Raw genomic sequence first — 14,608 nt, 5'->3', positions numbered from 1 at the left:
TATTCAACGCTTCTATATTCTATTTTCATCAACGACACTTAGAAAAATTAACTACTAAGGGAGGATTTTATATTTTGAGACTGTCTCATTTTCTCAAGAGTAGATTTTTTAAAGAAAATTGCAAAAAACTAAAATTTTACCTCAAAATTTTATAACTTTATCAATATTCAAAAACTTACCAATTTTTTCTTTATTCTTCTATATTTCTTCTTTCTGAACATTGATGAAATGAACAAAAGCTCAGGCAAAAATATCTCTGCACTTGTTTAACTATATATCAAGGACAAGAGATAATCCCAAATGAGCAATCATTTTTATTCTGCTGTGCAATCTTCATCAGTCCTGAAGCAAAAAATAAAATTTTAGCTTAAATCAGTAAGTAATGTAAAGGAGAGCTAAAATTTTAGCTGGTTCTTTTTCAGACCAAAAGCTAAAATTTTAGCATCCACAACTTAGATAAAATTTTAGCTTTGCAGAAAATTGATAAAATTTTAGCAAACATGTATACAAAGATAAAATTTTAGCATTTGAAAAAACATTATATTGCAAAGAAAAATAGACTTTAGCGTAGTTACATGTATTTTAACACCACAGATGGCATTACCCCTGTTAACCTTAAGTTTAATTGATTGTTGGTTGTTTACTGTTCAGTGGCAACTAATTCATGCACTTTCAAGACAAGAACAAATAAATAGACAACAGGTAGGTCCTGTATTAGGACTTGATGAGGAGGAAATTTGGACTATCACCATGATCACTGGCTGGTAAATTGGATAGCCCATATGATCAGAAATTTGACCTTTCAAAAATCCACCTATGGACTGATCAGACATAAACAGTAATAAATGCTGAACAATTTCTCATGGTTATCATGGTTATTGGTAAAATACAAACAAGTGGTTATTAAAATATTTTACCTACCTACCTACCCTGTTTCAAAACTTAGGGTCGGAAAAGGGCAAACAAACAATATTTTAATTTAGGCCTCAATAGATGGTTTTCAAGTCAATTTAAGGTAGCAAATCTAATGACACAGCCAACTTTTGAGCAAAAGAACAGCATATAATCAGAACTTTCTGAGTGACGAGAGGTTAACTGGATGAGTCTTCAACATTTTCTGTTTTTTATTTCTGGTCCTTCATGGAGATTAACTGCACCAACTGTTTTAGGCATTTTGATTTTTCCAGTTACATTAACAGGTAAATCAAATCCTGATATTATCACACATTATTATGTTTTATTTTCCTGTCGTTTACCAAAATCCATTTGGTCTATGGATTTATTAGGAATAAATTTTACCTTGCCGATGTTGTAGGCTTTCCTCAGTAGTATACCATCTTTTTCAACTCACAACTCATTAAAATCATTTATTCCTTCTAACTTGTGTGTAATCAGTTTGTGTTATGAGGTGTTGTTAGCACATTTAGAGACTTGACATCCAGCAACACCTGTAAACAGAAATAATAATGAGGGGAATTATAAACCGTTTCAAAGGTCATGTTTTCAACTTCAACAAAATGTGTGTACATTACAGCATAGATCAACATGATATTTTGAAGAAAAGAAAAACATTTTAAACTAGAGGCTCCAAGGAGCCTGTGTTGCTCACATGATATTTTTATTTACAATTGATGCATGGAATAATGCAACCTTTATACTTTTGCTCTAGTTTCAGAGATACATGTATGGAAAAGTCAAAAACTGCATTTTTTACCTATGTTCTATTTTTAGCCATGTTTTAGGCAGACAGGGTCACTGGACACATTTTACATTTAAAAAAAAAATAAATACCATAATGTTTATTTGGGTCCAAGTACATTTTAATTTGTCTCAGTTGTTTCAGGAAAGATTTTTGAAAAAGATTGCAAAAATTTACGAAAAATTGTAAAATTTGACTTTAAAGTGCAATAACTCCTTATGAAGTCAATTGTCAATTTTGATCCTGTTCACTGATTTGTAGAACTCACTTTGCTGAACGTTATTGCTGTTTACAGTTTATCTCTATCTATAACATTATTCAAACTAGAGGCTCTAAAAAGCCAGTGTCGCTCACCTTGGTCTATGTGAAGGAAGCAGATGGTTTCATGACAAAATTGTGTTTTGGTGATGGTGATGTGTTTGTACATCTAACTTTACCGAAAATTCTTGCTGCTTACAATTATCTCTATCTATAATGAACTTGTACCAGTAGTTTCAGTGGAAAATGTTAGTAAAAATTTACAAATTTTATGAAAATTGTTAAAAATTGACTATAAAGGACAATAACTCCTTAGGGGGTCAATTGACCATTACAGTCATGTTGACTTATTTGTAAATCTTACTTTGCCGAACATGATTGCTGTTTACAGTTATTAATATCTCTATCTATAATAATATTCAAGATAATAACCAAAAAACAGCAAAATTTCCTTAAAATTACCAATTCAAAACAGGTTGTCTGATTCATCTGAAAATTTCAGGGCAGATAAATCATGACCTAATAAACAATTTTACCCCCATGTCAGATTTGCTCTAAATGCTTTGGTTTTTGAGTTACAAGCCAAAAACTGCATTTTACCCCTATCATCTATTTTTAGCCATGGCGGCCATCTTGGTTGGTTGGCCAAAATCCTGGACATACCCCACATCCCCAAATTATCATTAAAGAAATATAGTAAGTGTAAGTAAAAAAAAATTGTGCAAGAAAAAATATTGAATCATAATTTCCTGTTGATATGCACATCTGCATAGTATGTCCTTATTATCTACAAAGTTTCATGAAGTTCTGTTGTGTAGTAACAGAGGAGTTGCAATGACACTTTTGCAGAAGTACATTAACACTTTCGCTACTAAATTTATTTTTTTCGCAGGATTTCCTGGCCGAAATATATTTGCACGAGCCATTTGCCTGACCGGGATTAATTTGACATGTGCTTCAGCAAAAACGACCTGGTAGTTTGGGTCATTGAAAACTCGGCAACCGTAGCGAGTTATGCGGTCAAATTTTGATAAAATGTAGATAAATATCATAGGTTGATCGTCCGTAACCTTTTCATAGAGTGAAAATTAGTTTACCTTAAAAACGTGTGTTGAAAACGTAGATTGATTGAGTCGGAAGATAATTTTTGTCATTGCCTACCGTCATGACCGTATATCACTTTCACTTCCATTCGGCAACATTTCTTAAGCACACGTGTGATTCGAAATTCTAATTCTATGAGCTACTGAATTATTTTCTTTCAAAACCTGTTTCCGTTTTCGTTTTCTTGGCAAAAATACTTGTAAATCGAGACTGTCGTTCACGTAGATTTTTGGCCGCCATTTGTTTACGGTTTCGAAAGAAGAAAGATAACTCGGGTTCGATAACGGACAATAACTCTTCCAGACGAGTTGTATAATACCCCCAGCGTTGATGTGCGATTACTGAACTAGTTAAAAATATTGTTTAACTGCAATAATAATCGATGGGACTTCTTTACTTTATGACTTAATCCCAGTAATGCCTTAATTCTTCCACATGTGAATGAGATAAAGCTTTCCAATAGATAAAAGTTAGTAAATAAACCCATTAAGTGATTTTTTTCAAAGTTCTAAATCCATGAAATTTCCAAAAAAATTGATTTGGGTCATGGTGGTTTTATAATATATAAAAAATATTTAAGCATAAATAAATGTACAAGAAATAAGCAAATATTCAGCTGTATAGATCTCAAGATAAAGAGCCTACTGAATTATTTATTTTTTTGAAAATTGTTGAAACTAAGTAGTCAAAATTAAGGATGTATAAGATAACATGAAATTGACAAATACATCAACTGATGTTTGTTAAAGCAGCACAAATAAATACCAAAAGCTAATATTTTATAAATTTATTTTCATCATAGTTAAATTTATTAATCACATGCAGTAGAGGAAAAGGATAGAAAATATGCAGACAACTACTGGGTACTGTTTTATTTAAACTCATGGTATGTACACACAGATGCAAGTCGTTGAAAACAATTGCCAAAAGAGATTAAATTAATAAATCATGTACATGTTTTACTGCAAAATTCAGTTTTAAAATTCATTGATGGAAAGCTACATCAGGGAGCGGATATAGTTTGTAATAACATTTGGAAGCTATGAAATTTGTTTTAGTTTATATTGCTGTGTACTCATTGAAAAGGAGGATTCATATCATAAATTTTGATTTTGAAATTGAGTGAGGACAATGGAAACTGTTTTTTTTTTATTTCTGTTAATATTGTTGGGTTATTTAATGGAATGATTTGTCAAAAAGTGAATAAAAATTACTTGAGTGAGGTTGTTATTAGAATATAACCATTGTATTAAACCAGTCTATTAATTAATCTATTGCATCCAGCAGCAAGTGTTACTTACAATATAAGCCTATATATTAATGTGGTATGAAGATACCCTGCTTATCATGTGTGCTAGTCCCATTAACAGTGTAATTTTTTAAAGAAGCTGACTTACAAGGTGACAGCTACAAGACCCTGATGTGGTACATTATCCCATTTCAAATTTGATTACTTTTTTCTCTTACTTTTTACTACTACATGTATATGACTTGGCATCTGAGAGAAGAAGCAATTTATATACCATTTAAAGTCACTTTTTGAACACGAAAAAGATGTTTCCTAGTGTTAAAAATGGTTGCTTATATTGGCATTACAAATTGTAATAAACTTTAGGCACTGCTACACTGGTCATTCATCTTTTGTGTGTGCAACATGAGGGGGGAGTTCTTCCTCATAATTTCCAGAACAAAAAATTGAACCCCTATTGTTTTCAGAAACATACAGGAACAGTATTATTTTACAATAATAAATGATGCAATCTCAAGATTAATCAGAAGCAGCAGACAACACATTATGTTATTTCACTTTGGGGAAAAATCACTACCCTTCAGCAAATTTTTTTTCCCCCTTCCCAATTCTAAAAAAATAATTTTCCCTTCCCTTCCAAAACAATTTTTCTATTTCCACTTCCCTTCTTTTACAATATTTTTTTAAATGAGAAAGAAAACGATTTGTTAAAATAAAATAATCATCTTGGCATTTTTCAGTATTTTTTTTCTCTGTCAACAAAGAGACATATATAGTATACATGTCTCTGGTCAACATAATTTGTTTTTCAAAACAAAACAAAATCTAAAATTTTTGTATGCTGAACAAGACTTTTAAAAACCTCTGTCACAAGACGAGATACATCATGGAAAATAAATTTACATTCGATTAAAATACGAATAAGATTGCAGAATATTGTCTCATCTTTCGAAACCACTTTTATGTAAAATAATAAAGCTTTGAGATGTAACAACACGTGTTTTATGAACCACACTATTTATAGACTCAGCTGTCAATTTTGTCAATATCCGGTTCTATTTTAAATGAAATTGGACTTTCGTTTTGTCGACCGTAGTACATACTGCAGTACAGCCTTTCAATAAAAAGAAAGAAAACCCGTAGCACTACAGACTCATGACTCTGACTCAATCGGTAATGAAAGGTTGACTGTCAAACGGCAACGAGAAATAATAATTTACAGTCGTGCACCTGATGGCGACAATCAAAGTCTCGATTTCAGATTGTTTTACAAATATCCTTCTCACAACTCCAAAATATACGTACAATAACTACTTTTGTTCAAGTTGAGCCACTTTCATGACCGCAGGTCAAGTTTTCTAAATGTTTCAACTCGAAATGAAACTCTTGACCATGATTCCGCCATTTTGTTTTTCACGAGTTTTTTTTTCCCTCAACAATCTTTAAAAAAACATATTTCAACAGTGTTTTTACGCCCGATACTAAAATATCGAATGCATTTGATGTTTATCATAACATCCATGAAGCAACGGGGCCAAGAAACATGTTTAAACATTATTTTTACTGTTTGCACTGGGACCGTCTAAAAATAGAAATATTCGGCATCTACACCGGTGTGCCAAAAGGATACATTCGGCATGAAAGGGTTAAAGCAAATAAGTTCAAAGGGGAGTAACTCCTAGAAAAAAATTGAATCGTAATTTCCTGTTGATATGCACATCTACATAGTTTGTCCTTATTATCTACCAAGTATCATAAAATTCTGTTGTGGGGGTAGGTATAATAAGGAACAGACAGACAAACAGTCAAGCAGATGGATACACAGACCAGAAAAATTATCTTAATATAATATCACACATGGGGCTTCAAACAACATGCCATGGATCATTTTATCCAATGCTTTAATTTTTTCTGTTAAATATGGGTTATGTAACATGTGCATTGGCGGATCCAGGGGGGGGGGGGGTCTTTGGGTTGCAACCCCCCCTTTTTTTTTGGCCGATCAATGCATTTTAATGGGGACATATAGTTGAAACCCCCCTTTTTAAAATGGCTGGATCCGCCCCTGATGTGTATGTGAGCCTGAGTCTGTGACTCGTCTAACATTTTGTCATTATCATGTCAGATTTATTTGTGAAATGAAATTTACTAAAGAGAATCAGACTGTCTCTGAAATTGTGTATAGAACCAGATTTGCTTATTTTAACAGGTCACATTTAGATCACGGTGAGTTTGTGTTGTAATTATGTTTTCTGATTGAACAATGTACATTTTGTTAATTTACCTGTTCTAGAGTCAAGGACAGTTTTCATATCAGCTGCTGTTACAATGTTTTTTTTTCAACTTGCAACCCAACTTTTTATCTTTTTGCGCTTTATTTGCCATCTTTGAATCACAATATGACTTTCCTGCATGGGCCTCAGAGTAGCAATATCCCTGTATATTGATCCCTATGAAATATAAGATATTCATTACTCTGCAATTTAAATATACACAAAATAACTAAAAAGTATTGTATAAAAGTTTTATCACATTAGATTAAGGCAAACTACAGAAATAGGAAGAAAACTAAAAAAAATAGCAATTTTACCATTTGTAAAGGGGCATAACTTTAGAACGACTAAAGTGACGCCCCCAAATATTCAAACTTGATTGTGTTTAGTGGTAATAAGCATTGTATAACAGTTTACTAACATTTGGTTAAGGCAATCTAAAGTTAACTATAGTTGTTAATTTCTGTGTCAATTTGGTCTCTTGTGGCGAGTTATCTCATTGGCAATCATACCACATCTTCTTTTCTGAAATAAATAGTTAGAGTACAGACATACAGTGGTTGTTGTTTGTTTACAGTCTGTGCCAAAAACTATTTGAATAACTAGCCCTATGGGGTAGTAAAAAAAAAAAATACTAGCCTGAATTTATATGTACTGGACCGGATAAGCTAGGGAAGTTTGGGGGCATGCCCCCCCCCCAAGAAAATTTTGGAATATTAGATGTAAAATCCTGCATTCTGAGGTTACATTTTTGTGTATAAATCTTGTCAAAAATGTAGAGTTTTTTCTCCATATTATATGAAAAATTCTACTTTCCTTCAATAAAAACCTTCTCAAAACTGTTGACAAAACTGACTCCATTCTTTGAATTGAAGACAAACATGTAAATGTAAATTAAATGTATACATGTAGATATAAACCCCTTGCCATCACATATTGTTTATTCAAATTTGACTTTGGAAAGTTAAAGAGATCACCCTTTCTGATGCAGACCAAAAATAGAAGAAAGCTTATATCAATTGATTATATATTTATTCTTCATAATTTTTCATGATTTTTTTCAATTTGCTGAACAACTCCTGTTCAGCAAGTTCATTTTCATCTTCACTTTTTTCACCACTGTCCTCATCCTCATCCATGTCATCTGTACTGCAATCTTCTTCTTGGTTGATAACAATCATCAGAAAAAAATATATATTAAAACCTTGTAATATTAATCATTTCAATTTGATGTGGATGTACATCATGGTTGAATACAAGTAAACTGCGAGCTACTGCTCACTGATGATACCCCGCCGCAAGTGGATAATATTAATAGTGTAAAAATATGCAAGTGTTCGGTAAACAGGAAGTTGTCGAGTGATAAATCTGAAAACGCATCACACGGTATAGCTGACTTATATTAATCCTGAAACCAAATTTCAGAAATCCTTGTATTGTATTTCCTGAGAAAAATGTGACGAAAATTTTCAACTTGGCTATCATGTGTAAAATCGTACAAGTGTTCGGTTAACAGGAAGTTGTCAAGTGATCAATCTGAAAACGCATCACACAGTATAGCTGACTTAGATAAACCCTGAAGCCAAATTACAGAAATCTTTGTATTGTAGTTCCTGAGAAAAATGTGACGAAAATTTTCAACTTGGCTATCATGTGTAAAATCATACAAGTGTTCGGTAAACAGGAAGTTGTCAAGTGATCAAGCTGAAAACGCATCACACAGTATAGCTGACTTAGATAAACCCTGAAGCCAAATTACAGAAATCCTTGTATTGTAGTTCCTGAGAAAAATGTGATGAAAATTTTCAACTTGGCTATCATGTGTAAAATCATACAAGTGTTTGGTTAACAGGAAGTTGTCAAGTGATCAATCTGAAAACGCATCACACGGTAAAGCTGACTAAGATAAACCCTGAAGCCAAATTTCAGAATTCCTTGTATTGTAGTTCCTGAGAAAAATGTGACGAAAATTTTCAACTTGGCTATCATGTGTAAAATCATACAAGTGTTCGGTAAACAGGAAGTTGTCAAGTGATCAATCTGAAAATGCATCACACGGTAAAGCTGACTTAGATAAACCCTGAAACCAAATTTCAGAAATCCTTGTATTGTAGTTCCTGAGAAAAATGTGACGAAAGTTTCGTGGGACGGACGGACGGACTGATGGATGGACTGACGGACGGACAGACAGCGGTAAAACAGTATACCCCCCCCTTTTTTAAAGCGGGGGTATAATTCAAAGCGGGAGTATAATAATTACAACAACTTTGGACTATAATAATTTGCATGATATATAGTAATTAGTTCTCTACAAAGAAAAATAATTTATGCTGTGTTGTGTATTAGAATTAAGATATTGCAGAAATTTATATCTTTGCTGGTTCTCATTCTTAAAAGTATTTATGGTTTTTTTTTTTTAAATTACAAATATTTGAATGCTTTTATGAACTATGTGATGTATTTTAAATACAATAAATACCTGGATGTCTTGACCAGCAGCTGGTGTATCAATCTCATCATGACCAACCACAACAGTTTCTTGGTCGACTGTGTTTGTTTGGAGTGTCTCGGTTAATCGTGATGGTCTGGAATAGCCAACTCTCCTTCTTCTGTCTGAAGGGGTAATCTGAAACAGTACAAATTATTTAAAAAAAATAAACAGTGTTTGTCAGAAATTTTAATTAAGTTTACAATTATTCAGACTAATATGTAATCAAAGTGGAGCTTAAACTTATTAAAACTTTGTCTTGAAAGAGCTTAACAGCATGGGAGAAAATACATAAGACATTAAGTATGTGTTTTAAAAGGCATACAATGATACAGTGAACTGAGGACAGTAAGTATTGAAAATAAGTAAACAGGAATAAATTCAACTTTGAGCTAATATTATCCAATTTTTTCTGTCATGCAGACAAAAAAATAATTTTGAATGAACAATTACCATCCAGCTTTGGGTCAAACTGCTCAACATTATCAGTCTCAATTTCGACTTGGATCAAGTCCTTCAATGTGTCCGTCTTCAAATGACCCCGCCTCTTGCCTTTGCTGAGTTTGATTCTGCTGAATGTAGTTTCTTTATTGACACTTGTTGGTGGTAGACTGAGCAGAGCATCTATAACAAGCTTTATATTGTCAAGGCCATCCCTGAATGTTTCAAACACAGATCCCCATGTCAAGGCACCATCTATAAGTCTGTTACTGTACCTAAAAAATTAATACACAAAATTGTAAATATTCAATATCAGACATATATGGATATTTTATTTTTAAAAATATTAAGATGTTCAAGGCAAAAAATTGGAGTAAATGAATACAGAGTTAGGAGTTGTTTACCCTAAAGGTAACATTAAGCTAAAATTAGGTTTTTATAGAATAGAGAATGGAAACATTGTGCCAAAAAGACAACAACCCAAACAATGAGCAGAAACATTAATTACCTTTGATATATTAAAGATTTCAAAATGGCCCACTCTGTGTTAACTTCCTCTATATCCATGCCTGACCTTATTAAGGTGGACTTGAGATTTTTCTTTACAAGATGAATCTCATGGTCCCCATACTCTTAAATGACAAAAAAACTTATTCATTAAACATGTTAAAAAATGAGAAACATATTTTTGCTTGCACCATAAAACACAATTTGCTTATAGACTGAGATATTGATGATTACAGGTATTTATTTAATTACTTTAATATTATAACCTGTACAATCAGAGACAGTTATGCTATGACATATATGCAATTACAAGATAACTTACTTGGTTTGCATATTTTTAGAACTTCTGTAGTTGCTTTGATCTGTGCATGTCCATTATACAATGTTAGGTTCTGTTTCTGCAGAATCAAGGATAGTCTGTTTAAAGGTGATATGATTTCCTAAATGAAATGCAATTAATTAAAATTCAATACATATATAAGTTTGTCATATACATGGAAATTTAAATATGCAGTTCATATTCACATTCATTATTTGTAAAGCAGTAATTACATTGTACATATAAGAGTAGTAACAATTGTCAAAAATCAAAACAGACATGTCAAGATAAAGAAAACCAAAAATCAATAAAGCAATCTTAAAAATATTTTGACTTCTAAATGTATGTTTTTAATAATGATTTAGTATTCTACATGTATACCTTTAAATTTAACATGAATGTGACAACCGCTACATCAGTTCGAATTTTGGCAAGTCCTTCAGCTTTTGGATTTTCATGTGAAGCACTTTCTAGGTGAGCTTTAAATCCCCTGTAACCTTTGATAATAACATTTATTGCTCTAAGCATGTGTGGCATCCAACGAGTTCCTCCTACACGGGTTGGAAGTATTTTCGTCATGTTAAGTGCACTGAAAGCTCGTTTTAAGGCTTTCTTCTGTTTGGGACCTCTGCGGTACAAGTAGTAAAGACCTGTAAAATAGTTATTTGAAAATTTGACTTAAGACATCTTCTGTAAGACTTTATGTAAATAAATTTACATGATTAATAAATAAGGGTACAATTTATGCCATGGTGTATATGTATAAATTTTTGACATTAAATTGCTATACATCAATGCATGACATACATTGCATATGCATACATGTAAAATATAATAAGCTAAATGCATTTGAATTGAATGAACTAGGACTTTTTAATCATGATAATTATTAATTGTTTTATTGCCAAACATAATAACTTACCAAGAAGAAGAGTTATGGTTTTATCATACAATTTAGATGACTTAATAGCATCCTTAAAGCTTAACTCAACTCTGTGAGCCAAGCAATGAGTAACAACTATTTCTGGGTTTTCTCTTTTCATCAAAGCAGCCACACCATTTCTTATACCTGAAAAAAATATGTCTTTAAAACAAACTATTTTTGTAACATTACATTGACACTGTACATTAAATTAATTTTAATCATATACTGTAAAAATGTTTTAATTCCTTTATCATGTTTAGAATTTTTTCAAATTCTATATGTTTACCACGGTCCATGTTTACTTTAAATCAATATGAAGGTCTAGATTGAGGTTCTTTCATTACACATGTTTCAGTATAATATTCTTTTAATTTTTTAGGTCATTTGTCTGAAGAATTTCATGTTTATAAACTAGTACGTACATACACTGTCACACATATAGCTACAGAGAACATATACACATTTGCTACGCACCAAGCACATGTGAAAATAAATAACTGTATCTACACCTCATTATTTTATCTATATGGATAAGAAAATGTGGCATGAGTCAGAGTGTCAATGAGACAACTCTCAATCCAAGTCACAAATTGTAAAAGTAAACCATTATAAGTCATAGTACAGTCTACAACATGGATACCATTTTTTCTACTGTAAATATAAAAAAGAACATGCGGTATGATAGCCAATAGGACAACTATCTACAAAAGACCAAAATGACACTGACAGTCATTAACAACTATAGGACACCGTACAGCCTTCAACAATGAGCAAAGCCCATTCCAACCCCATCCACATTGTATATTACATAATAAATAAATTAAAAAATAAATTTACCTTGCATGTTTGATGCACCGTCTGAGCAAAAGCCAATAAGTTTACTCCACAGTTGGTTGGTATTGTCCTCTGAATTTTCAAAGCAAACAGCTTTCATGTAATTAAATATGTCCTGAGATCCTGCAGATTCAGCAGTACCCAAATCTAAAAACTTTTCAATTATCTTTCCATTTTGAGCACTTCTTACCCACAATGACTCATATTCATCCCCCATGAAGTCAGATGACCCATCACAGGTGAGGCTCAGAAATGGTGTTTTTTTCAAAAGGTCTCTGGTCTCATTTCTGGAAACACTGGCTATATTTTTGACAAATTCACAGGCCTTTTTGTCATTCAGGTAGCTATTGCCAACATCAAGACCTTTAGCTTGATCCAGTTTACATATAACATTATAAGTTTTAAAGCTAAGATGATGTTTAGCAACAGCATGGGCATTACGAAAGAGAATGCTAAGTCTGTCATATTCAGTTTGTTTTATAGAGTTAATGGCCTTTGCAGCCAGTGAATTCTGAGGAAGTGGCCTCTCGGCAACAGATGTTGCACTGATGTGAGGGGAACTGACTTCATGATTTTGGATGGTGTCAATCCTAAAATTCGTACACCCAGATAAGAATTTCCATCCCTTTCCCTGCTCCTTACAGTATGTACAATACATAACGGAATTCTCATTATCATACTTGAGCCAGGGACGACCGTCCATCCCATGATCCAATGGGTTTTGAACTCTCTGACGCGCTTGTCCTCGTATTTTTTCTTTGCTTCTGTAACTTGGTCGGAAGTGCGAGACAGTCTTTTTGGTGCCTTTCCAGGTCTCGCACTATCCGACCACCTCAACAATGAAGCCATGTAACGATGTAAAATTATGTGTGTATTTTTATCTTTCGATATGAAAACAAAACTGGCACCACTTCTTCATAAAATTAACGGTAACCAGTGACCAGTCACCCAGGTCGTCCTAATAACCAATCGTCTAAATACACAAGATGTCAAGCGGACAGTTACGAATTAATGTCTTCCGATGCAAAAATGAACATTTTTTTTTATTTTCTGTTATGATTATATTTTATTTAGTTTATGCAACACAAATTAATCAATAACTACCGAAATTTGAAATTTTGAAAACACGTGGTACTGACCGTTTTTGCGCTTTTTTTTAATTTATTTTGAACAATCGGTTATTATGGAGACCGTAAAAACTGGTTTACGCTACTTTTGCAAGGAAGTGAGTATCAGTTTATTGATCTCGATGGCGTTGTATTGACACATTCGGCAGTTAACTTACGGTAACGATTAAAAAAGTGCACACAGATATGCACTAGACCGGTCGGACTATCGGCAGTGTACTTTTTACTAGTCCGAGCTTAATTAAAGTAGACACGGGCTTCGGGCTACCGCTTAACGTCGCAGACTGTGTTTATGTGTTACATATTTGTTTTTCTCTCATTATTGGTTCATTTATCAGGCTGTAAGTTTTCTCTTTTGAATTGATTTACCTTGCCATTTCCAGGCTTTTTATAGCTGACTGTGCGGTTTGGACTTTGCTCATTCTTGAAGGCTGTACTGTGACCTATAGTTGTTACTTTATGTGTCATTTGGTCCCTTGTGGAGAGTTGTCTTATTGGCAATCATACCACATCTTTTTTTTTTTTATAAACAAGGGTTAAACTTAAAGCACCTCCACTATGGCCTGGGACATAAAATAAGTTTATGAGTATACATATATGTACGTAACATTTGTACATTTGTACATCTAGAATTATATCAAGGTTATAACAAAATGCACCCAAATTTTCTTTAGAAAAAGAGCAATAAGGCCTAAAATAAAATTTCATTTGTTTGGCATTGCCGCCCGACCCACTGAAAATCTTGCCGCCCGAATAATTTTATTGGTGTTTCAAAATTCGTATTTTTTTTATTTAAAAAATCGGAAAATTCCCGGAATTTATATCATATCCGCGGAGTTTGTTTCCAGACTTTACTTTTTTCAAATCATGATTTTTAAAGTGTTTGATGTACAGTGTATTCAGAGCAAGCGCTTGAATGACATAGATTAGAAAAAAGTCTGCCAAAAATGTCAAAAAGACAGGCAGTCGATAGCATCCCCTAATGCTCCATTAATTATGGAGAGGGGTGTTTTATTAAAACATAAGATTTTCAGCTAATCTTTACATGCAACATGGATTGATGTTCTGAAAGGCCTTTTAGAGAACATAAATGTCGTCTTTGGTAAAGCAGACAGTGACACTATTGTTGGTGTCTGCTTTGCATCCTCACTTCATGGGATAGAAGCTTTTCACCAAGACATGACAGAATAAACATCTGTAGCTTTAACCTTTGAAAGATCTCTTGAATATGTGAAATCTATCAATTTTCTTGAACCAGACAACAAAGCATGTTGCCATGTAAGTTCCAAAACAATGCATTCTTTGACCTATAAATTATTTACTTTTACAAATTGTGACTTTGATGGAGAGTTGTCTCGTTGGCACTCATACCACTCTTCTTATA

General features: G+C 32.9%; 1 protein-coding gene and 1 long non-coding RNA gene across 2 annotated transcripts; both read right to left on the bottom strand.

Annotated features, from left to right (window-relative positions):
* Window positions 1–206: 206 nt before the first annotated feature.
* LOC134719841 (uncharacterized) lies at window positions 207–6,680 on the bottom strand. Its single transcript, XR_010107720.1, has 3 exons — window positions 6,595–6,680; window positions 1,300–1,448; window positions 207–342 (listed from the first exon to the last, which is right to left on the bottom strand). It is a non-coding gene; the product is annotated as an uncharacterized LOC134719841 (long non-coding RNA).
* A 9-nt stretch (window positions 6,681–6,689) lies between these two features.
* On the bottom strand, window positions 6,690–12,800 carry LOC134718248 (zinc finger protein 862-like). The gene is made up of 8 exons (XM_063580744.1): window positions 12,101–12,800; window positions 11,261–11,407; window positions 10,720–10,988; window positions 10,342–10,459; window positions 10,021–10,144; window positions 9,525–9,787; window positions 9,063–9,209; window positions 6,690–6,760 (listed from the first exon to the last, which is right to left on the bottom strand). Exons 1-7 carry the CDS (start codon window positions 12,798–12,800, stop codon window positions 9,100–9,102), a joined length of 1,731 nt encoding a protein of 576 aa, XP_063436814.1. The 3' UTR covers window positions 6,690–6,760; window positions 9,063–9,099.
* Between the last annotated feature and the right edge of the window lie 1,808 nt (window positions 12,801–14,608).

Source organism: Mytilus trossulus, chromosome 5 (assembly GCF_036588685.1).
Source record: "Mytilus trossulus isolate FHL-02 chromosome 5, PNRI_Mtr1.1.1.hap1, whole genome shotgun sequence".
In the NCBI taxonomy this organism is placed as follows: domain Eukaryota; kingdom Metazoa; phylum Mollusca; class Bivalvia; order Mytilida; family Mytilidae; genus Mytilus; species Mytilus trossulus.
The sequence above is the reverse complement of the archived record's forward strand: the minus strand, read 5'-3'. Positions and strand labels throughout refer to the sequence as shown.